This window comes from Ranitomeya imitator, chromosome 1 (genome assembly GCF_032444005.1).
Source record: "Ranitomeya imitator isolate aRanImi1 chromosome 1, aRanImi1.pri, whole genome shotgun sequence".
Classification (NCBI taxonomy): domain Eukaryota; kingdom Metazoa; phylum Chordata; class Amphibia; order Anura; family Dendrobatidae; genus Ranitomeya; species Ranitomeya imitator.
Window position 1 is genome coordinate 1,044,314,459 of NC_091282.1, and position 26,246 is coordinate 1,044,340,704.

Here is a 26,246-nt window from a genome sequence, read left to right on the forward strand (position 1 = left end):
GAATCTGCCTCCAGAGATTATTGTAAATATAAGGAGACGTTACCAGTGTTATGTGTAATGGCCGCTCTCCTGGTCTCACTGCAGAGGTGTGTGTGATTATACCTGACACATGTACAGGTTCCATCTCACAGGCGGACAGGGCTACAATACAGCAGAGATCTGCGAGCTACAGCTACTAACGTGTTGGTTATGAAACAAAGTTCAGTTCTTCTGTCCTGATAGTTACTTGTCTCACACTGATAATGTCCCCTTCTATTTATAATAATCTCTGGAGGCAGATTCTCCTGCAGATCAGTGTCTGGTCTAGAGTTCTGCACAGCGAATTTACATATAACAAAAACGAGAATTTCCAGGTCACCACCTGACAGCACCATGGAGGACGTCCTTCTTATCCATAGTGGGACAGGAAACCACGAGAGTTTAAATGGACCCTTCCATCCTTCAGTGTTTTTCCTGTCCCACTGTGGATGGGAGCGACGAGAGTTCCGTCTGTCCCGTGCAGAGAGTGAGGATCGCGGGGGCTCGGCCTCTTCCTTCCCACTACATGGACTCTGCGTAGCTGACATCCGAGTAATAGGGTCCCTCAGCAGCACCAGTGTAGCGCTGCTCCTGGTTGAGGGGTCGCTTCCCCCTAGGGGGGGCTCTCGACCCGGGATGAAGCCCCAGATGTACCTGCGTTTTTCGCCCCTACAAGGTGTTCCCTTCGCAGGATGCCGACCGGGAGTGTCCGGGGAGCTGGGTGGCTTCTCGGCGAGTCACTTCCGGTTAGCTGCTGCCGCGCACGTCACTTCCGGGTTGCGGCGGGCAGCATGGGGCTGCATCCTCTTCACTCCTACGCTCGGCGTGATAGGAAGCTCCGGGACAGGTGGCACCGACAGCTCCAGGATGAAAAGGTATGTGTGGGCTATGGGGTTGCTTCAGGCAGTAGGTTTCCAGCCTAAACCAGCAGCAGCAGTATGGATGAGGCAATATCCGACACACTGCAGGAGACCCAGGCACATGTAAGTCCCCACTTGGGTGTCTGCTCCCTATAGCTTTTCAATAAAGGTACAGACCATTAGCTATCTTTATGTTATCTATTTTAGAGGCTTTCCTCGTCGGGGGGTAAGAAGCCCGGCAAGTATAAGAAGTGCCCCATTTGTGCCATTAAACTTAGACTCTTGGCAGAAATCGCTCTGCGAGTCTTGCACCAGCCGTATTGTGGGAGAACAGGCTTCCCTAATGACGAGCATGAGAGCCATTGTTAGAGAAGAGGTGCAGGCTTCGATTTCTGGCTTATCGTTTCCCCAACCTGTACAGTCTAACCCCCAGGGTCCTCCGAGATCTAAGAAAAGACAAAGAGAGTCAGATCTGTCATCCGAGGACAGCTCCTTTGAATCTGAAATGGAAAAGGAGGAATCGAGTAAGGACCCTCCTCAAAAAAGAAAAAAATATTTGTTCTCATCTAATGATATAGATGAGCTCCTGGGAGCGGTCAGACAGACTATGTAGATTGAGGAACCCTCAACCACTCAATCAATTCAGGATGAGATGTTTGGGGGGGTTACATTTGCAAACATCGAAGGTCTTCCCTGCAAATGCCCACATTCGTTCAATGATTCTAGAAGAGTGGGAAGAGGCAGAAAAAAGGATATCCATTCCTAGAGACTTCAGACTTGGTCTTCCCTTGGACCATGAGAAGGTCAAAGATTGGGAAAATATACCTAAAATTGACATCCCACTCGCAAAGGTGTCTAAGAGAACCGCCATACCATTTGAGGACTCCAACTTAAAGGAGCCAATGGATCGTAAGGTGGATGGACTCCTAAAAAGAGCATGGGAAAGCTCTGCAGCAGTAATCCGCACAAATATAGCGGCGACATCTGTGGCAAGGGCAATGCATTTGTGGGTAGATGACTTGAAAGATCAGTTGTCAGCCACAACCACTAGAGATTCTATGATAAAAGCTATCCCTCTACTCAAACTAGCAACCGGATTTCTTGCAGATGCTACTGCAGAATCGGTTAAGTTTACAGCTAGGGGCCAGTCCTTATCAAACGCAGCCCGAAGGGCTATATGGTTAAAAAACTGGTCGGGAGACGTTCATTCAAAAAATAAGTTGTGTTCCTTTCCCTTTTTAGGAGGCATTTAGGGGGCTTTTTTGGCCCCATACTGGATGATATTCTGGAGAAAGCTTCTCGTGAAAAGGGGTTTCCAGAAGAAAAACGTAAAAAGTTCCAGACCTTTCGCAGACCATATTATGGTCAGAGATCAGACTATAGGGGTAAGGGAAAACAGGGGAGATGGAGCTACCAAAAAGGGGGAGAAAATAGAAACAGGAATAGGGATTCAGGTCCCTCAACCTCTAGGTCAGAGTTCCAAAGAAAGTGACGCCACCAGGATAGGGGGGCGGTTGCTGAGCTTCCTAGGGGAGTGGGAAGGGATTACCACAAGTCCTTGGGTCCTCCAGATTATCTCCCAGGGGTACAGGCTAGAATTAGACTCCCTTCCCCCAGAAAGATATTTTGTTTCCAACGTCCATCTCTCTTCAGTCTCCCCAATGTGGTCAGACATACAGGATCTCCTCCAGATGGAAGCAATATGTCCCGTTCCTCTTCACCAAATAGGAAGAGGTCATTACTCAGGTCTCTTCTCTATAAAAAAAAACCTTCGGGGGAATCCCGAACCATAATAAACCTCAAGCCCCTAAACAAATGGCTACAATACAAAAAGTTCAAAAGGGAATCTATACGCTCCACAATTCCCCTATTGGGAAAAGACGTGGTAATGTGTACTTTAGACTTAAAAAGTGCGTATTATCACGTACCAATTTTTCCAGATCACCAAAAATACCTGAGGTTTGCGGTAGAAAAAGAAGGAATAATTTGCCATTACCAATTTCGTTGCCTTCCATTTGGTCTAGTGACAGCACCCAGGGTTTTTACAAAACTCATCGTAGAAATTGTGGCATATCTAAGAAAACGAGACATCACCATAGTTCCCTATTTGGACGATTTCCTGTTAGTGGCAGACTCTGTGGGGCAGCTCAAGATCGATTGTCAGTTGGTGATATCCACACTGCAGAAATTAGGATGGGTGTTAAACTGGTCAAAGTCACACCTGACCCCAAAATCAAAAATACAATTTCTAGGTGTCATCTTGGACTCGAAGGTCAGAAAATCGTTTCTTCCGGACAAGAAGCTGTCCGACTTAATAAAAAGAATTTGCCAATTTTCAAGAAGTCGAGTATCCTTCAGGGATGCGATGAAAATCCTGGGATTAATGACAGCCTGCATTCCATATGTCAGCTGGAGCCCGACATATGTCAGCTGGAAGATACTACCAGGGACAATGGAATTCAGAAGACTGCAACAATTCCTCAAATCACAGGGAGTATGGAAAGTTCTGTGTTCAGCCCAAATCTTACTGAAGAACAACACCTAAAGATTCTATCGGACAACACGACGACGGTAGCTTTTCTTCGCCACCAGGGTGGTCCAAGACATCCGAAACTACAGCATCTGGCGGATCAGATCTTCGCATGGGCAGAAATGTCAGTGCTCTCGATTTCGGCAGTTTATCTAGAAGGCTCAGAGAACCAGATAGCTTCTCTCTGCTCAGAAAATCCGCAATCTCCTGCAAAGTGGGAACTAAACAGCAAAGTCTTCAACGCATTATGTCAAAAATGGGGAACACCGACTGTGGACCTATTCGCGACCAGGGCGAAAAGCGAAGGTCGGAAACTTTTATTCACTGAACCCTCAAGAAAGTCCGGCAGGAGTAGATGCCCTCTGTCATGGAGCAGGGGTATGCTATATGCATTCCCCCCTCTGGCATTGATACCAAGAATCCTCAGGAAAATATACGAGGACAGAGCTCTAATTATTTTGGTGGTTCCTTTCTGGCCCAAGAGGAGCTGGTTCCCTCTGCTAAAGAAGCTGTCGGTAGACAATTCTTACCATTTTCCGGAAATAAGACTTACTTTTCCAGGATCCGATTCCTCGTCAAAACCCAGGGAATCTACAGTTAGCAGCTTGGATCCTAAACGCCACCAGATCCTGAAAGCAAAAGGCCTATCGGAAGTAGTCATTTCCATCCTTCAAGCAAGTAGGAATCTGGTAACTTCGGCAATCTATTTAAAAATTTTGAAAAAATTCTGCAGTTTTTGTGGAGACACAACGGTCGATGTTGATCACCCTGACATACTCAGAATTCTTGAAGTCTTACAGCAGAGATTCAAAAAAGGCTTAAACCAAGTACTTTGAGGGTTCAGATAGCAGCCCTCAGCGTGTTTTATGATTCTTCCCTAGCTGCCCACCCTTGGATTGCTCGGGTTTCCAGAGCAGTTCTAAGGCTGAGACCCCTAATCAGGAAAACTATCCCACCTTGGGACCTTAACCTAGTCCTTAATGAATTGTGCAAGGAGTCGTTTGATATAGCAAAGGATATAGACATTGCTAAACTTTCCCTCAAAACAGCTTTTTTTAGTAGCCATTACATCGGCCAAAAGACTGGGGGAACTTCAGGCCCTGTCCACCCAAAACACCTATCTACAGGTATTTTATGATAGGCTCATCTTAAGACTTGATCCAGGTTTTCGTCCTAAAGTGGTCTCGGTTTCAAATATAAACCAGGAGGTAGTGCTCCCATCATTTTGCCAGTTCCCTAGAAACCAAAAGGAAATGTTCTTCCATAACTTAGACGTCAGGGAAACTGTGCTTAAGTACTTGGACATGACTAGGGCCTGGAGACAGGATAGTAATCTTTGTCCTTTACGGAGGTCCTAATAAGGGGAAAAAAAAGCATCAAAATCCACCATTGCGAGATGGATTACATCCACTATTAGCCTAGCTTATCAGGCACAGGGAAAGGATCCCCCAGATAGCATTAAAGCTAATTCATCTAGGGCTATGGCTGCTTCATGGGCAGAAAAAGGGGGGGCCTCGGCAGATCAGATCAGCAGAGCTGCATCTTGGTCTAGTTTTAGTACCTTTTCTAAACATTACAAACTAGATGTAGTCTCTTCTCAGCTAGTGTTCGGCAGGAAAGTACTTCAGGCAGTAGTCCCACCCTAGGACCAAAAAAGTCTCCTCTGGTACTTCTCCATGATGCTGTCAGGTGGTGACCTGGAAAACGGTAAATAGACCTACCGGTAATTGTATTTCCAGGAATCCATCCTGACAGCACGGTTAGTTCCCTAGTAACATTTGTATTAAGATTATGTTTAAATAAAGTTCTTTTTGCATCCATCCAGAGGTGTTACTTTGGAAAATCACTGAAGGGTGAAAGGGGGAGGGTCCTTTTAAACTCTCGTGGTTTCCTGTCCCACTATGGATAAGAAGGACGTCCTCCATGGTGCTGTCAGGATGGATTCCTGGAAATACAATTACCGGTAGGTCTAATTACCGTTTTCTCTGAAATAAGGCATCAGATAGCTGATATCTATGTATCAGTTTATTTAACTTACTATGGCCTACATGTCCATAGAGATGAAGCTCCATTTTTCAGAAATCAAGGTAAAATTGCCCTTGGAATGTACTGTCTGCTGGTTATGCCCTGTTGACCTTTGCACTTTTTCTGCAGTATACCATTATAAAATGGCCTCTGACAGTCTGTTCCTGCCTTTTCTGCTATGTTCTTAGCTTAACCCCTTCCTAACATTGGACGTATCCACACGTCATGGTCGGCTGGTACTTAACGACCTATGATGTGTGGATACGTCATGGTGAATTTGCGCTCACAGAGGCAGTGCACTTGTCATCGCCAGTGGGTGTCAGATGATTCTGACAGCTGACACTCGGTTCAGGAGTGGTGCCCCACTCCACTGCTGGCTCTTTAACCCCCTAAATACTGTGGTCAGTATCGATCGCAGTATTTAGCAGGCAAACAGAGGGAGGGAGCCCCCTCTGCTCTCCGATCGACATCATTGCAATGGGCCAATCGTTGCCATGGTGACCCAATGTCGTCATGACAACATCCCGGTCACCAGAGCTAGCAAACTTGCTAGATCATGCTCACAGCAAGCTTGTCTGTCAGTGCAGCGCTGACCGTTTGTAAAGCATAGCAAAGTTTTTGCTTTGCTATACTTTACAAGAAATCAGACAGCAAAAAATACTAGCCCAATAGTGGGACAAGGTTAAACCCCCCCCCCCCCCCCCCCCAAAACATGGAATTTTGTGCTTTGCATAGTTTTTTGGAGCATGTCACGACTTTCAGTGTTTTTTTCACCCATTATAATGAATGGATGGTGAAAAAACGCTGGTATCAGGTTTTACTGCGTTTTGGGGGCCAAAATAGAATCAACTTTTTTTTTTTTTCCAACACTAAACTTTATCAACATGCACAAAAGACAAATCTAGCATGCCAAAACTGCGCAAAAAACAAGCATGCTTTTTTCTGCAGTTTCTTTCTTGCCAAGAGATCAGGTTTTGCTACAGAAAAAAAGCTGAAAAAATGCCAAGTGTGAACTTACCCCTAAGCGTTTCAGAGTTGTTACCGCATAGTGACACTGGTCAGAATTGTACATTTTGGCCCAGTCATGAAGGTGAAAACAGGCTTGGGGCTGAATGGGTTAATTCCACTTATCGGTCCTGATATTTACATAGCAGAACCTGACGTGTAGACACAAGTATGTGCGAACAGTTGATATCATGTGGTTGTTACTCTTCCATTAGACCACTGTCATGGTCTATGAATGTTACGTTGGGTGTTTGGGTAGTGCTGATTTAATTCCGTTGTCTGCTTACACTGGATTTAGCGGTGTAGCCTGAGATGACATGTGTCCCACCATGGTGTAAACCGATCCTGCGAGCTGTAGATCCCATGTAACACCCACTAATCCTGTTTGTGCACCTCGCCACTACTTCTTCTTTCAGACTTTCAGACTCCAGATCGCATAATTAACCACTCAGATTTCACTTCAGTGCATAAATGGCTTACTGTCAGTCACAGAAGAGCAAACTAAACCTCCCAGCCCTCTCCTCCTCACTAGTGCGCTTTATTAGAATGCCAGTGCGGAGCAGCTTTACTCTTTATAGGCCCCAGGGCGCGGCTGCTGCTCAGTGGGTGCAGCGGAGCTGGCAGTGATGCAATGGCTGGGACCTGTCATGGTATCGGAGGGCCGCCGGCTACACTACCCTGCGCCCCCATATCTTATCAAGCTTTTTTCAGCTTGTTTAAGCTGTTTTCTCCGGTGTGTAAAACCAGTTTTCTGTCTGGCATGGAGATATATTCACCTTGTACTGGTGTTTTTATTAGACCCCTGCATCATTTTTTATATTACCACTGTTTGTTTTCTTCTAGGGAATGTTACCATGTACAATTCTACTAGTATTACATTTCAGTGTATTTTATCCAGGGGTCTATATTATTTGGTTAGACGGCTTGTATTCCCAGTATGCACGTCTCACACGGGCTGTAATAAAACTTGAGTATTGATATTTCCTTTTGAAACATATCAGGGGGTTCTTTGTCTTGAGACTTGGCTTTGTGAAGAATGGGGGTCCTTTGCTTTTTGTTTGGCATTTTGCAAGTTAGGCGGCCATACATATGCGCGGTTCGCTCTTCATTGTAGTTCTAGGAGTGACAGCAAACACCTGAGCGTTGGGTGAGATACACTTGCACAGCCTTCTTTTCTCGAGTGCCAAAGTAGGTATTAAAGTACCCCAGTTCCCTAGATGGGTAGGCACCCCTTCCCTGTAGCCATTTGAGATTTATCCCATATCGTGTAAAAATGCCACAAATGTCTCAGCTGAAAATACTTCTGTAAAACCTGGTCAACTGTGTATTAGGCCTAGTTCTGGTCCTAAGAAGGCAGCGCCTGACACAGGGGTGCAAAGGCCACCAAGAGGCGAAGGATGTAGTACCCACTCAGGCCTGCGCTAGGCATAACACAGCAAGGGTTAATATACACAGGTGTAATATGCAGCAGATTTTCCATATGGAATTTCTGAAATCCTTTTTTTATTTATAAATTGGGGGAGCCATGGATTCGACAGCCACAACTTTTCAATTTATGCTCTGGATTGTGCAGTCTTCCTACATCACTGGCTACACTACAGTTATAGAAGTTTCCTAAATAAGCTAATAATGTGATGTTTTGCCATTGGGCCCTGTTCATAGTATTTCTGCATCATCCCTATGGGTCTCGTCTGAATTTGGATTCAAGCAGTAACCGCACAGGCAGCATGTATCAGGCACTGGCTGTGGGATCTCCTGCTGTGTTTCAGAAAAAAACTTACTGGAAAAGACGCTGGCGGCTGAGCCACATGGGAGATTAGTCAGACATGCTGGCTTCTCCCCACCTGCTACCTGAATAAGGACACTCCCTGCGTGTGCACATAGGGAGAGAACTATCATGTGGAGCAGGCGTGGAGAAGCTGCCGGGGGACTACCTGTCCAGCTAGTCTCCCATGTGGCTCCTAACCTGCGACTTTAAAAGTACAGTTGTACTCAAAAGTTTACATAACCCAGCAGATTTTTTTGCTTTCTTGGCCTTTTTTCAGAGAATGTGAATGATAACACCAAAACTTTTACTCCACTCATGGTTAGTGGTTGGGTGAAGCCATTTATTGTCTAACTACTGTTTTCCCTTTTTAATCATAATGACAACCCAAAACATCCAAATGACCCTGATCAAAAGTTCACATACCCCATTTCTTAATACCATGTATTACTCCCTCTAACATCAATGCCAGCTTGAAGTATTTTGTGGTAGTTGTGAATGATGTTCTTTTTCTCAGATGGTAAAGCTGCCCACTCTTCTTGGCAAAAAGCCTCCAGTTCCTGTAAATTCCTGGGCTGTCAAGCATGAACTGCGCACTTGAGATCTCCCCAGAGTGGCTCAATGATATTGAGGTCAGGAGACTGAGGTGGCCACTTCAGAACCTTCACTTTTGTTCTGGTGTAACCAATGACAGGTCGACTTGGCCTTGTGTTTTGGATCGTTGTCATGTTGAAACATCGAAGTACGTCCCATGCGCAGCTTCCCGGCTGATGAGTGTAAATTTGCCTGTTTTATACAGTTCAACTACCATTTCCCGTAGATCCATTGACAATGCATATGCTTTCCTCACGACTCCCAATCCAGAAACGTCAGTGGCTGGATGAAAGATGCAAGAGTCTGTCTGGATCCCAGAAACTCGCTCAGCTTTTATACACACACACACACACACACACACACACACACACACACACACACACACACACACACACACACACACACACACACTACAAGCAAACAGGTCATAGGTGAGGATATTACCTTTAGTAGCCATTCATACCCATTTGTGTCAACTTCTGTGCATGTTATCAGGCCACAATCTCCAGGGTATGTGAACTTTTGATCAGGGTCATTTGGATGTTTTGGGTTGTCATTATGATTTAAAAAGAGAAAACACAGTAGATTGACAATAAATGGCTTCACCCAACCACTAACCGTGAGTGGAGAGTTTTTGGTGTTACCATTCATATTCTCTGAAAAAAGGCCAATAAAGCAAAACTTCTGCCGGGGTATGTAAACTTTTGAGCACAACTGTATGTTTTTCACTGAAACACTGCAGCGTTTCAGAGTTCTAAATGCCTGACTGAGACCATACATCTTAGGTTCCCTTTAAGCACTTAACCTTGAAGCGTGTAAAAGCAGCATGTTCATTTTTAGGGCGACTTGTGTTAGGAAGCCACTCGTCATTATGGAAAGTACAGGCGGTGGAGCCCCCACATAAACTTCCCCTGACGAAGCTGCAGCGGCAGCGATACGCGTAGGGTGTGCTCCCACCTTATCTACCTCAGGGCCATTTTTGGGGCTCCATTTCCCTGGTCCTATGTGTATTTAACCCTTGTGGTGCCTTGCACCTTTTGACATTGCTGCATCTCCATATACTATGACTGACGCAGGACAGGTTGTATCTACGGCTGCTATATAGCATGCTACCATATTTCAATCTCAGGACCATGTATTGCATGCATGTTTTACTTTTTGGCTATTAGTAGTGGATACTGACATATTGTGGTCGAGTCCTTTGCGGCCGGTACAGGCACATTTCTGCAGGAGAGTATATGTTATTAGGTGTATCTAGGGTAGGATATTACTGTTTCCTGTTGTATTATGGGATTGTCATTTATTATGGGATATGGTGGGCATAGGGATTTGTTCATTTGATTTTAAATGTTTTTAACATGTTTTTTGAGGTGTTTAATAAAGGTGTTTTGCTTTATGATATTACTTATTGTCTCTATATTTTGGGTTGTGCATACTAGTTTTAGTCTACTTTCTCTTTGCCTTTGTCGAGCCCCCACATAAAAACTGCAAACCCACCAGTGAAGCAATTTCAGGAAAAAGACCATTTTTCTGAAGCCGCTTTGCATAGAAAAACTCAGCGGTTCTGCCTCTGAAAAGTGGGCACAAGCCGTAACACAGCATCTTTTGCAGAAAAAATACACATTTGAAATATATCTAGATTCCTTCTTCTATGCTTAACATTTAAAGCTCCACTCCAGCGGTAAAATAAAACCAAACACTGGAGTGGTGCTTCTAACCTAAGGTCCCTGCCCCTACTCTCAGACTTACCACTGATCCTGTCGGTTTCCTGTCGTTTTTGACCTGCCGAATCTCCAGTGTTTGCTGGAGCGAGCCAGTGCTCACTGTTCAATGAAGGTCTATGAGAGCCTCCTTCTGGCCTCGTTCAGGCTTTAATAAAATTACATTGAGAGCTTGTGACCATTAACTACTACCATGATTATTAGAATTAGATATATATAATAATTCGACACAAGCTGTCATCCGAATGAACACACTTTCACTCATGATGGCTACGTTTCGTGTACAGCACGTTTGCTCTATGTTCACACACTGCAGCTAAATTGTCCCAGGCCTTTCTTTATTTGGAAAAAGTTAGTGAACTACAAAAATATGCACACCAACAATTTAAAGGTGGGGGGGGGGGGTGGAAGCTCTAGAAACGCGTCTGTTATGGACTGGAGGCTGGATGATTTTCTCCTTTTCTGCATCGCACGCCGAGCAGTGGCGTTGATCGCAGGCTTCCATGTGCATTGAATCAACTGAAGGCTGAGCTGGCAATTTTCTACTTTTCCAGATGTAAGGTGACATTTCTTGTAACCCTGCCGCACCAGTGGTTGATGGCCTGTCTTCTGTGATCTTGGGAAAATAGTGCAATAGACTACAGCAATGAATAATTGTCATTGTTGCGTCTAGATGTTTGCAGAAGGAAATCCATTAAGACTGCTGTGTATTTTATATTGTTAATTGCTGGTCTTAAAGATCCGTGCATCTAAACCTTCCAGAATAGTGTGGGAAATGTCAATTCATGACACTTTAATGCTCCTTCTCTTCAGTTAGGAGTCGGGGAGGACTTAAATAGTCAGCTCTAGTAGACTGAAGTGTATGTTGTAAATGACTTCATATGACAGACGGTTTCAAGTAGTTGACCAAATTCTGTAAATGTTTTGTCAATGTTCCTTTGTCTAGACTGGTTTTCAAGCTTTACTATATTATCTATACAAAAAAAATAAAAAATATAAATGAGATACTCCAATGTCATAAATACACAAAGGTAGATCTTCATAGCAGTATATCTGCACAATCTTTGACCAAGCAAAGGAAGTGTCAGATTTCATGTTTTGGTGAAGGTGAAACCTTTCTCTTGTGACCAAGATAATGTGCTGAACTGTATCCCTTTTAGTTAATTTTCTTCCATACAGTAGCATAGATGATAATAATTAGGTGTTTTAAAAATCTGTTGCTGGATTAACTTGATGAAATAATGCTGAATATTACAGTTATGGTAAACTAATGTTGGTACATCCTAATTAGATGGTGGCCCGATTCTAACGCATCGGGTATTCTAGAATATGTATGTATGTATATAGCACAGGCCATGTAGTATATAGCTATGGGAGTGGAGAGAGGTGAATATTGATTACATTAATGAATGGGCACTCGTGAGAGCCCGGCTGCTGCTGGAAGCTGTGACTGTGTGCTCGCTATAAGAGAAATGAAATATTGATTGCCAGTGCAGTGAATATTCATTTCTCTTTAGCAGTGGGCACAGGCTTTAGTCGCAGCCGCCGGCTGCTGCCTCCGGTGACCCGTTGCACCCCCTCCCCTGCCGTAAACTGGGAGAATGACTCGTGTATAAGCAGAGGTGGGGCATTTTCAGCACAAAAAATGTGCTGAAAAACTCTTCTTATACACGAATATATGAAATGTGTGTGTATGTGTGTGTATATATATGTATGTATTTATATATATATATATATATATATATATATATATATATACACACACATATGTATGTGTGTGTGTGTGTATATATATATATATATATATATATATATATATATATATATATATATATATATATAATATACACATACATACATACACACACACACACACACACACACACACACACACACACACACACACACACACACACACACACACACGGAAGGCAGCACTCCAATAGTTGAAAAGGTGAAAAAGCTGTGAAGTTTATTTCAGACCCACATCTCACGACGATTCGGCTCACACAGCTTGAGAAAGGCTCAGTGTGAGCCGAAACGTCGTGAGATGTGGGTCTGAAATAAACTTCACAGCTTTTTCACCTTTTCAACTATTGGAGTGCTGCCTTTCTTTTCTGTTTGGCATATTATTTGGGTGGACATGTGGACGGTCTTACCCAGGAGTCTTGGCGCAGCGCTTTACCGTTTGCACACATTATCATTGCTGTCCCTGATGGTGCTCACAATCTAGAACTCCTATCAGTATGTCTTTGGAACATATTGTGATTGGCTCCATGTGCTCATTGACATAGCGAGCGAGTTCTGAAGCTGATTGGTCTGTGAGACTGACCAATGTATATGCATGCTGCAATTTTTTCACTTTAACAGCACAGTGATGAAAAGCCCGTTTCTCTGAACAACCCTTGTTCCAATATATATGTACAGTCCTAGTGTTGAGGAAAGGAGGAGTGGCAGCTGGGTAATTGCCTAGTGTCCCTATCCTTAACAGTGCCCTCAGCTTTCCCAAGCTAGAAACTGCACGGATGATGCCAGTCCAGCATTATCACTGTAGTTTCCAAGGTTGCGAAGAGTATAAGGACCTGTGGTGATGGAAATGGTCATGTGACCAAAGGTCCTTCACTCTGCTAGAGTACGGACCAAGTGTGTGCGAGTGTAAGATGCAGTGTTTGTGCACACAGTAACCTATAAAGAGGTAGCTTGTACAGCAACTCCATTCTAGCTGGCTCCTTGCAGAAATTACCAGAATGGAGAGAGTGCATTCAAGTTCATGAGCAGTGATAAGATTGATGAACCACGAAGCTGTTAAAAGACTGAACATGTGCACAGCAATGTTATTTTGACTTTGACGCGCCTTTTCAGATGGAATAAAACCGAAAAAGACACTGCACATACCCTCATTTATACAATAGACCGGTGCAAAGAAAAAAAACATACTGCACAAGGTTTTTCTTGTTTTTTTTTTTTTTTTTAGTGTTACTGTGGCCAACTTATGTCACTATACAGTGGTATGTTAGAGTATCCCCGAGATATACCTTCAGTGTTTATCAGTTGAGATATGAACAGAGCCTGAAGGTTACAGTTACAGTAGTTGCAGGACACACAGAAGTCTAAGGCTACTTTCACACTAGCGTTTTCTGCAATCCGTCACAATGCGTTGTTTTGCAGAAAAAACGCATCCTGCAAAAGTGCTTGCAGGATGCGTTTTTTTCCCCATAGACTTGTATTGACGACGCATTTGCGACGGATTGCCACACGTCGCATCCGTCGAGTGACGGATGCGTCGTGCTTCTGCGGACCGTCGGGAGCAAAAAACGCTACCTGTAACGTTTTTTTGCTCCTGACGGACCGCTTTTTCCGGCCGCGCATGCGCCCCCACCTCCCCGCACCTTACAATGGGGCAGCGGATGCGCCGGAGAAATGCATCCGCTGCCTCCATTGTGCAATGCGTTAAGCGCTAGCGTCGGAATCTCTCCCCGACGCATTGCGACGGGGAGATTCCGACACTAGTGTGAAAGTAGCCTAATCTAAATACTGAATTGCTAGACCCTTCAGAAAAATATGTAATGTGCTTTATATTGGTCGCAAGACTTAATTTTTTTTCTTTTTCTGTTTGGAAGGATGTAAAGCGATCAGTGCCAGTAGGACTTGGCCTTTCAGAGACGCACATGACTTCTCATGGCTTTGATAGCCCTCAGGAAGGATTTGTAGAATCTGGGCCCTTTCAAGGTAAGAGTTTTGGGAGCAAAACCTGTGCACAAATTATACTGTTAATGCTGACTGCATGAATGAATGCTCCAGCCTACTGGAGGTTTCCCAGTGAATTTAAAACATTGTAAAAATGATTTTTCTGAGCAGGGATGAGGAACCTTTTTTCTGTAAAGGGCCATTTGGATATTTATACCATCCTTCAGGGGTCATTAAAAAAATATCAACTTTAAAAATTATCTTGCTACATTTAATTTACTCACCTCTAACATGCTGGCTAGAGCTGCTTTTCTTTGGTGCAGCTGTGATATTGGGTGGTATGGAGGATGATGTTACTCTTAACTGGTTTTCCAGGTTTACATCACTCTGGAGTGCAGGTGACTTTGTGATACAGTAAGTTTTTGTAAAGCATTTGCATCAGTAAGTCATACCGAACACAAATGTATGCTCCACTGTAACTAGACATGCAGTGTGAAATCCATAACTGCTCCAATACATGTATAGAGCTCAAGCAGAGGGAGCTCTGCAGTATACAGGCGGGACGGGCTTCACCTAAATGGGGAAGGTGCAGCTGTGCTGGGGGAGAAAATGGCTAGAAGGTTGGAGAAGTGTTTAAACTAGGGATTGGGGGGGGGAGGGTATTCAATTTATAGGAGGGGAAGATAGTATAGATAGAAACCTGGGCACAAATCAGGAAGTTGGGGGTGGGGTTAGATCAATTAATAATTTAAGAAAGCATACAGGTGCAGAGAGATACATAAAATGTATGTATACGAATGCCAGAAGCCTTGCCAACAAAATGGACGAATTAGAATTAATGTTGTTGGAGCATAATTATGACATGGTGGGGATATCTGAAACGTGTCTGGATGAAACGTGTCTGGATGAGAGCCATGACTGGGCTGTTAACTTGCAGGGTTATAGTCTGTTCGGAAATGACCGAACGGATAAGCGAGGGGGTGGGGTGTGTCTATATGTAAAATCATCCCTAAAACCCATCCTGCGTGATAATATAGGTGAATCTAATGAAAATGTAGAATCCCTGTGGGTGGAGATAAGGGGAGGGGGAAAAAATAAATTGCTGATAGGGGTTTGTTATAAATCTCCAAAAATAATGGAAGCAATGGAGACTATCCTCGTAAAGCAAATAGATTAAGCTGCGACTCAAGGAGAAGTCATTATTATGGGGGACTTCAACTACCCTGAAATAGATTGGGGAACAGAAACCTGCAGTTCCAGCAAAGGTAATCGGTTTTTGACAACTATGAGAGACAATTACCTTTCACAACTGGTTCAGGACCCAACAAGAAGGGGGGCACTGCTAGACCTAATATTAACCAACAGGCCAGACCGCATATCAAAAATAAGGGTAGGGGTCACTTGGGGAATAGTGACCACAAAATACCGTATATACTCGAGTATAAGCCGACCCCCCCCTAATTTTGCCACAAAAAACTGGGAAAACTTATTGACTTGAGTATAAGCCTAGGGTAGAAAATGCAGCATTTACCGGTGAATTTCAAAAATAAAAATAGATGCTCCATACCGTTCATTATTGCCCCATAGATGCTCCATATACAACTGTGCTATATAGAATGCTCTGCACCGTTGATTATGGCCCCATAGATGCTCCTTATAATGCTGTGCCATATATGCTCTGCACCTTTGATTATGGCCCCATAGGTGCTCCTTATAATGCTGTGCCCCATATATGCTCTGCACCTTTATGGCCCCATAGGTGCTCCTTATTATGCTGTGCCCCATTTATGCTCTGCACCTTTATGGCCCCATAGGTGCTCCTTATAATGCTGTGCCCCATATATGCTCTGCACCTTTATGGCCCCATAGGTGCTCCTTATAATGCTGTGCCCCATATATGCTCTGCACCTTTATGGCCCCATAGGTGCTCCTTATAATGCTGTGCCCCATATATGCTCTGCACCTTTATGGCCCCATAGATGCTCCTTATAATGCTGTGCCCCTTATATGCTCTGCACCTTTATGGCCCCATAGGTGCTCCTTATAATGCTGTGCCCCTTATATGCTCTGCACCTTTATGGCCCCATAGGTGCTCCTTATAATGCTGTGCCCCATATATGCTCTGCACCTTTATGGCCCCATAGATGCTCCTTATAATGCTGTGCCCCTTATATGCTCTGCACCTTTATGGCCCCATAGATGCTCCTTATAATGCTGTGCCCCATATATGCTCTGCACCTTTATGGCCCCATAGATGCTCCTTATAATGCTGTGCCCCTTATATGCTCTGCACCTTTATGGCCCCATAGGTGCTCCTTATAATGCTGTGCCCCATATATGCTCTGCACCTTTATGGCCCCATAGGTGCTCCTTATAATGCTGTGCCCCATATATGCTCTGCACCTTTATGGCCCCATAGGTGCTCCTTATAATGCTGTGCCCCATATATGCTCTGCACCTTTATGGCCCCATAGGTGCTCCTTATAATGCTGTGCCCCATATATGCTCTGCACCTTTATGGCCCCATAGGTGCTCCTTATAATGCTGTGCCCCATATATGCTCTGCACCTTTATGGCCCCATAGATGCTCCTTATAATGCTGTGCCCCTTATATGCTCTGCACCTTTATGGCCCCATAGGTGCTCCTTATAATGCTGTGCCCCTTATATGCTCTGCACCTTTATGGCCCCATAGGTGCTCCTTATAATGCTGTGCCCCATATATGCTCTGCACCTTTATGGCCCCATAGATGCTCCTTATAATGCTGTGCCCCTTATATGCTCTGCACCTTTATGGCCCCATAGATGCTCCTTATAATGCTGTGCCCCTTATATGCTCTGCACCTTTATGGCCCCATAGGTGCTCCTTATAATGCTGTGCCCCATATATGCTCTGCACCTTTATGGCCCCATAGGTGCTCCTTATAATGCTGTGCCCCTTATATGCTCTGCACCGTTATGGCCCCATAGGTGCTCCTTAGAATGCTGCTGGTGCTGCCATAAAAAAAAAAAAAAAAAATCACATACTCACCTCTCTTCTCAGGACGCCGGCGCTTTCAATAATTACCTGCTCCTCTGTGGCTCCGTCTCCAGCACTGACGCTCAGCAGAGGGCGCGCACTGACTACGTCACAGCGCCCTCTAACCTGAGCGTCATTGCTAGAGGACGCTGCAGACGGAGCCGGAGCGAGGAGCAGGTAATTGTAGCGCTGCGCTCCCCTTACCTGCTGCGGCGCGGTCCCTGCAGTCCCTGGCTTCTCCGGCGCTGCAGCTTCTTCCTGTAATTGAGCGGTCACATGGCACCGATCATTTACAGCAATGAATATGCGGCTCCTCCCCTATGGGGGTGGAGCTGCCTATTCATTTCTGTAATGAGTGGTGCCATGTGCCCGCTCAGTGCAGGAAGAATCTGCAGCGCCGGAGAAGCCAGGGACTGCAGGGACCGCGCTGGGAGCAGGTAAGTATAACTACACAGCCCCCGCTCCCCCTCCCCTGCTGACACCCGGGTATATGACTCGAGTATAAGCCGAGAGGGGGACTTTCAGCCCAAAAAAATGGGCTGAAAATCTCGGCTTATACTCGAGTATATACGGTAATAAGTTTTCATGTATCCTTTAATAAGATGTGTAGTAGAGGGGTTACAAGGACACTAAACTTCAGGAGGGCAAATTTCCAACGGATGAGAGATGCTCTTGGTGCAATTAACTGGGACGATATCCTGAGACCTAAAAATACACAAAGAAAATGGGAGACATTTATTAGCATCCTGGATAGGACCTGTGCACAGTATATACCGTATGGGAATAAACATACCAGAAATAGGAGGAAACCAATATGGCTAAATAGAGCTGTAAGGTGCGCAGTAAGTGACAAAAAGAAAGAATTAAATGAAGTAGGTAGTGATGAGGCATTAAATAAATACAGAAAATTAAATAAATTCTGTAAAAAGCAAATCAAGGCAGCAAAGATTGAGACAGAGAGACTCATTGCCAGAGAGAGTAAAAATAATCCCTAAATATTCTTTAACTACGTAAATAGTAAGAAACTAAAAAATGATAGTGTTGGCCCCCTTAAAAATAGTCTGGGTGAAATGGTGGATGAGGAAAAAGCCAATATGCTAAATGACTTTTTTTCATCAGTATTTACACAAGAATATTCCTTGGCAGACAATATGATCAGTGATAACAAAAATTCCCCATTAAGTGTCACCTGCTTAACCCAGCAGGAAGTACGGCGGCGTCTAAAAATTATTAAAATTGACAAATCTCCGGGCCCAGATGGGATACACCCCCGAGTACTGCAGAAATTAAGTACAGTTATTGATAGACCATTATTTTTAATCTTTAAAGATTCCATAATAACAGGGTCTGTACCACAGGACTGGCATATAGCAAATGTGGTCCCAATATTCAAAAAGGAGACAAAAACTGAACTCGGAAATTATAGGCCAGTAAGCTTAACCTCTACTGTGGGTAAAATCCTGGAGGGCATTCTAAGGGATGCTATACTGGAGTATCTGAAGAGGAATAACCTCATGACCAAATACCAACATGGGTTTACTAGGGACCGTTCCTGTCAGACTAATCTCATCAATTTCTATGAAGAGGTAAGTTACGGACTGGACCAAGGGAACCCAGTGGACATAGTGTATATGGACTTTTCCAAAGCTTTTGATACAGTGCCACACAAAAGGTTGATACATAAAATGAGAATAATGGGGATAGGGGAAAATATGTGCAAGTGGGTTAAGAGCTGGCTCAGGGATAGGAAACAAAGGGTGGTTATAAATGGAGCACACTCGGACTGGGTCGCAGTTAGCAGTGGGGTACCACAGGGGTCAGTATTGGGCCCTCTTTTTAACATATTAATTAACTTGTAGGGGGCATTTCAATATTTGCAGATGACACTAAACTCTGCAGGGTAATCTATACAGAGGAGGACAATTTTGTATTACAGGATGATTTATGTAAACTAGAAGCTTGGGCTGATAAATGGCAAATGAGCTTTAATGGGGATAAATGTAAGGTCATGCACTTGGGTAGAAGTAATAAGATGTATAACTATGTGCTTAATTCTAAAACTCTGGGCAAAACCATCAATGCAAAAGACCTGGGAGTATGGGTGGATGACAAACTCAGATATAGTGGCCAGTGTCAGGCAGCTGCTACAAAGGCAAATACAATAATGGGATGCATTAAAAGAGGCATAGATGCTCATGAGGAGAACATAATTTTACCTCTATACAAGTCACTAGTGCGACCACACTTAGAATACTGTGTACAGTTCTGGTCTCCGGTGTATAAGAAAGACATAGCTGAACTGGAGCGGGTGCAGAGAAGAGCGACCAAGGTTATTAGAGGACTTGGGGGTCTGCAATACCAAGATAGGTTATTACACTTGGGGCTATTTAGTTTGGAAAAACGAAGGCTAAGGGGTAATCTTATGTTAATGTATAAATATATGAGGGGGCAGTACAAAGACCTTTCTGATGATCTTTTTAATCATAGACCTGAGACAGGGACAAGGGGGCATCCTCTACGTCTGGAGGAAAGAAGGTTTAAGCATAATAACAGACGCCGATTCTTTACTGTAAGAGCAGTGAGACTATGGAACTCTGCCGTATGATGTTGTAATGAGTGATTCATTACTTAAATTTAAGAGGGGACTGGATACCTTTCTTGAAAAGTATAATGTTGCAGGGTTTATATACTAGATTCCATGATAGGGTGTTGATCCAGGGAACTAGTCTGATTGCCGTATGTGGAGTCGGGAAGGAATTTTTTTCCCAATGTGGAGCTTACTCTTTGCCACATGGGTTTTTTTTTTGCCTTCCTCTGGATCAACATGTTAGGGCATGTTAGGTTAGGCTATGGGTTGAACTAGATGGACTTAAAGTCTTCTTTCAACCTTAAAAACTGTTACTATGTTACATCACACGGGAGACACCTAGGCTGCCGTCTATACAACACATAGGAGACAGGTAGGATGCTGTCTATACATCACACAGGCGACACAGAAGAAGCTGTATATACATCACGCAGGAGTCACTGGGGAATACACATGACTGGAGACGCTGCTGCTGTCTTTTGTGGGACTGGAATGCACTGCACACTAATTCAACCCACAGATATCATGACCAACATAATATTACATTGCATGCCCCATAGTGTCAAGTAGTGAATGGTACTTGCTTGCAGAGTAATAAGAAATTATGGCCAGCAGCCATCAAAACACAGTTGCTGGCTAGAGCACTTCAGTTACCGGGAGTTATCCTGGGGTCTGGAGCAAAGGTCATTTCTGTACTATACAGACAAAGAAAGGGAATTTTTAGAAGCTGGTTTCCAGCTTCTATAAGCCAATAGGGGCCTCTGGGCCAACAGAATTAGTAACCTACTTTGTAGAGAACTATTTAATTTGCAAGGATAACTTCATTTAAGCATTCATTGCTTTGAGATTTCATTTGTATATTAACATACCGTATATATGCGTGTATAAGCCGACCCCCATAATTTTGCCACAAAAAATTGGGAAAACTTAATGACTCGAGTATAAGCCTAGGGTGGGAAATGCAGCAGCTACCGGTAAATTTCAAAAATAAAAATAGATACCAATAAAAGTAAAATGAATTGAGACATCAGTAGGTTAAGTGTTTTTGAATATCCATATTGAATCAGGAGCCCCATAGAATGCTCCATACAGTTCATTATGGCCCCATAAGATGCTTCATTTACAAATATGCCCCATATAATGCTCCATATAACAATGTGCCCCATATAATGCTCCATGCAGTTCATTATGGCCCCATAGATGCTCCATACAACAATGTGCCATATATAATGCTGCAATAAAAAAGATATACTCACCCCTCGTCGCTGCTCCTCAGCGTCCCGTCTCTCCACACTGACTGTTTAGGCAGAGGGCGGCGCGCACACTAATACGTCATCGCACCCTCTGACCTGAACAGTCACTGCAGAGGACGCGCAGATGACTGAGTGGTGCCGACGCTGGAACGAGGGACAAGTGAATATGAAATACTCACCTGTTCCGGCGTGGTCCCTGGCAACTTCCTCCCAGACAGATGGTCTCCGGCTCCCGCAGCTTCTTCCTCTGTCAGCGGTCACTGGTACTGCTCATTAAAGGAATGAATATGCGGCTCCACCCCTATGGGAGTGGAGTCCATATTCATTACTTTAATGAGCAGTACCACGTGACTGCTGAAAAGAGGAAGAAGCTGCTGGAGACCATGGGACATGCAGGGACCGCATCAGGAGCGCCTGGAGCAGGTGAGTATGTGACAGTCGTCGCTCCCCCTCACCTGCTGTCCCAACTCACCATCCTCCCTCCCCCCAGCCGACCATGACTCGAGTATAAGCCAAGAGGGGCACTTTCAGCCCACTTTTTTGGCTGAAAATGTTGGCTTATACTCTAGTATATGCGGTATTGTAGTTCCGCCAATCATTATTCTGTTTCTGCTGCTTCCTTTATTCAACGCTTTAATTAATTGTTAATGCATTTAGGTAAAAAAAAGAAAATCCTTTTTGTAGAATATTTGCCAATAAATGATCTCATTTTGTTTTGTTTATGTTCCATGCCTCTAGCTACTGTATGCCCTTGTAATTGAATTTGTTGATATCATGACACATTAGAGTTATCTGCCTGATGAGTGCATCATGGAAAAAAAACAAGCACACATTATTATCACATTATTGGTAAACCCAGAAAGTCAGAAATAATTTTTGTCATGTATAATGAAGCCGCTCTGGAAGTTTTCATTCTTGATAACTGGTTATTCATGTTTTGTAACTCTGAATTTTCACTGACTTCTTCTTTTTAAGAAGTTTTGTATATGTGCACCATCTTGTCTGCTGAATGCAGCTAGCAAAAAAAAAAAAAAAATCACATTAAGGGTAAGTTCGCACAGGGCGTTTTTGCTGCTTTTTTTCTGCAGCAAAACCTGATCATCTTGGCAGAAAAACGCAGGTTTAGGTGCATTTTTGTTGCGTTTTTTTGTTGTGTATTTGATGCGTTGTTATGCGTTTTTTTGGTGCGTGTTTTTTTTCCCCTCTTTGTCCATGCTAATGTCCTTGGATTTTCAGCAGCAAAAACGCAGCAAATAATACCATCTGTGTTTTTGCTGCTTTTTTCAACACCTATTCAAGTCAATGGGCGAGAAAACGCCGCAAAAACACTGAAAGAAGTGATATGCTCTATATCCGAAAATCGCGGCAAAGCACAAAATACTGATCAAACAAAAAACAATCTGTGTGTAAGAGATTTCTGAAATCTCATAGGCTTTGCTGGTATTGTAAAAAGCAGCTGAAAATTAGCATAAAATCTTCAGAGTTTGTATATTCTCCCGGTCTCCCTGGGAGAGGAAGCCGGGGTACCACGAGGAAACCCACAGTTTACAAAGACATATTGAGATGGAATTTAGCTTGTGATCCACAAAGCGGATGATGTTGTCTGTCAAGCGCTGTGGAATTAATGATGCTGTATAAGTGAGTAAAACAAATGTTATGGCAGTTGTCCAAAACTGTTTCCTTTTTTTAAATCCCAAGTAATATACCAGGCCCTCTCCTTCAGCAATGTACCCAATCACATTATATTTCATGTATGTACCGTAATTGGTGTCATGTACATGGATAGACTGAATAATAGTTATTCATCGCTTATGTGTCATTCAGGAATGTGCATGTGCTATGAGAGCGCGGCTTTAACCTGCGCATGCGTTTGATGTCTCTTATTGCACGTTTGCATAATGTGCAGCATATGATCTGGCACATTTGCCAGAAGGGACCCAGCCTCGTATGACTGATTGCATTCAAATACACTGCATATAATGTTAGAGAGCCTGTCATCACAAAATGACTGTCAAAGTACAAGGTGCAATCTTGTCATAGCTGAAACAATTCTTTGAACCTTCCCACCTAGTTGTTTTCTGTTTATTTTCTTAAAAGCCAGAGCTGTTAGGCAAGATAGAGGGGGGCACAGATAGGTAACAGGTAGGAATGTGCACAGAACTGCTTTCTCATGTCAAGGGTCTGCTGAGCTCTTGTGCTTTTGTTTTTAACAGTCATGTAGGCTCCCTTTTAAAGGGACTCTGTCACCACAGAATGACTATTCAAAGCAGTTTACAGGTGATCAGTGCATCATGGCGGGCAATTGATTTATATACATCTTCCCATGGGCTTGGCTTCCATTAACATTGGTGTGAAAGTGTTTGCCCCTTCCTGATTTCCTATTCTTTTGCATGTTTGTCACGCTTAAATGTTTCAGATCGTTAAATAGATTTGAATATTAGACAAATATAACACAAGTAAACCCATAATGCAGTTATTAAATGAAGATTTTTATTAAGGTAAAAAGAAATCCAAACCTACAGGGCCCTGTTTGAAAAATTTATTCCCCTTCCCACTTAAAACATAAATTGTGGTTTATCACATCTTTGGGAAGTGAAATTCAAATTCCCTCGCCACACCCAGGCCTGATTACTTACACACCTGTTCTCAATCAAGAAATCACTTAAATAGGACCTGCGTGACAAAGTGAAGTAGACAAAAACAACCGCAAAAGCAAGATAACAATACCGCCACCCAAAGAAATTATGGAACAAATGAGAAATGGTCATTATCGACCAGTCTGGAAAAGGTTATGAAGCAGTTTCTAAAGCTTTGGGACTCCAGTGAATCACTGTTAGAGCCATTATCCACAAATGGCAGAAACATGGAACAGGGGTGAACCTTCCCAGGAGTGGTCAGCCGACCAAATTTGCCCCAAGAGTGCATCGACTACTCATCCAAGAGGTCACAAAAGACTCCACAATAACATCTAAAGAACTGCAGGCCTCACTTGCCTCAGTTAAGGTCAGTGTTCATGACTATGGTATAAGAAAGAGACTGCATGGCAGAGTTACAAGATGAAAACCACTGCTGAGTAGAGTTGACCAAATATTTCAAAATTCTGTTCTGATTTAAGATCAGCAAATATTGTTTTTTCAGTATTCGCCAAACACAGCCGAACGTCATTGGAGAGTCAATTGGAGTAGAAATAAACGAATATATTCAGAACCGATCATCAAACATAAAGTCGGCACGAATATGACAAATTCATAGTCATGGCCAAAAGTATTGACACCCCTGCAATTCTGTCAGATAATACTCATTTTCTTCCTGAAAATGATTTCCAACACAAAATCTTTGTTATCTTCATTTAATTTGTCTTAAATGAAAGAACACAAAAGAGAATTGTCCGAAAGCCAAATTGGATATAATTCCACACCAAACATAAAAAAGGGGGTGGACAAAAGTATTGGCACTGTTCGAAAAATCATGTGATGCTTCTCTAATTTGTGTAATTAACAGCACCTGTAACTTACCTGTGGCACCTAACATGTGTTGGCAATAACAAAATCACACTTGCAGCCAGTTGACATGGATTAAAGTTGACTCAACCTCTGTCCTGTGTCCTTGTGTGTACCACATTGAGCATGGAGAAAAGAAAGAAGAACTGTCTGAGGACTTGAGAAACCAAAATGTGAGGAAGCATGAGCAATCTCAAGGCTACAAGTCCATCTCCAAAGACCTGAATGTTCCTGTGTCTACCGTGCACAGTGTCATCAAGAAGTTTAAAGCCCATGGCACTGTGGCTAACCTCCCTAGATGTGGACGGAAAAGAAAAATTGACAAGAGATTTCAACGCAAGATTGTGCGGATGTTGGATAAAGAACCTCGACTAACATCCAAACAAGTTCAAGCTGCCCTGCAGTCCAAGCGTACAACAGTGTCAACCCGTACTATCCGTCGGCATCTGAATGAAAAGGGACTGTATGGTAGGAGACCCAGGAAGACCCCACTTCTTACCCCGAGACATAAAAAAGCCAGGCTGGAGTTTGCCAAAACTTACCTGAAAAAGCCTAAAACATTTTGGAAGAATGTTCTCTGGTCAGATGAGACAAAAGTAGATCTTTTGGGGCAAAGGCATCAACATAGAGTTTACAGGAGAAAAAAAAGAGGCATTCAAAGAAAAGAACACGGTCCCTACAGTCAAACATGGCGGAGGTTCCCTGATGTTTTGGGGTTGCTTTGCTGCCTCTGGCACTGTACTGCTTGACCGTGTGCATGGCATTATGAAGTCTGAAGACTACCAACAAATTTTGCAGCATAATGTAGGGCCCAGTGTGAGAAAGCTGGGTCTCTCTCAGAGGTCATGGGTCTTCCGGCAGGACAATGACCCAAAACACACTTCAAAAAGCACTAGAAAATGGTTTGAGAAAGCACTGGAGACTTCTAAGGTGGCCAGCAATGAGTCCAGACCTGAATCCCATAGAACACCTGTGGAGAGATCTAAAAATGACAGTTTGGAGAAGGCACCCTTCAAATATCCGGGACCTGGAGCAGTTTGCCAAAGAAGAATGGCCTAAAATTCCAGCAGAGCTTTGTAAGAAACTCATTGATGGTTACCGGAAGCGGTTGGTCGCAGTTATTTTGCCTAAAGGTTTTGCAACCAAGTATTAGGCTGAGGGTGCCAATACTTTTGTCTGGCCCATTTTTGGAGTTTTGTGTGAAATGATCAATGTTTTGCTTTTTGCTTCATTCTCTTTTGTGTTTTTTCATTTAAGACAAATTAAATGAAGATAATACCAAAGAATTTGTGTTTGCAATCATTTTCAGGAAGAAAAGGAGTATTATCTGACAGAATAATAATAATAATAATAATAATTTTATTTATATAGCGCCAACATATTCCGCAGCGCTTTACAAATTATAGAGGGGACTTGTACAGACAATAGACATTACAGCATAACAGAAATACAGTTCAAAACAGATACCAGGAGGAGTGAGGGCCCTGCTCGCAAGCTTACAAACTATGGGGAAAAGGGGAGACACGAGAGGTGGATGGTAACAATTGCTTTAGTTATTCGGACCAGCTATAGTGTAAGGCTCAGGTGTTCATGTAAAGCTGCATGAACCAGTTACCTGCCTAAGTATGTAGCAGTACAGACACAGAGGGCTAATACTGCATAAAGTGTATGAGAACATGATGC

The 26,246-nt window shown here is 43.4% G+C and overlaps 1 protein-coding gene across 9 annotated transcripts in view; it reads left to right on the plus strand.

Moving 5' to 3' along the window:
• ARFIP1 (ARF interacting protein 1) overlaps positions 1–26,246 on the plus strand; it is a 200,181-nt gene that overhangs the window by 76,405 nt on the left and 97,530 nt on the right. For all 9 annotated transcript variants that reach the window (XM_069744081.1, XM_069744082.1, XM_069744076.1 and 6 more), the window contains one exon: positions 14,139–14,247. In XM_069744081.1, the coding sequence (XP_069600182.1) occupies positions 14,139–14,247 (109 nt within the window). The remainder of the gene's footprint in view (positions 1–14,138; positions 14,248–26,246) is intronic.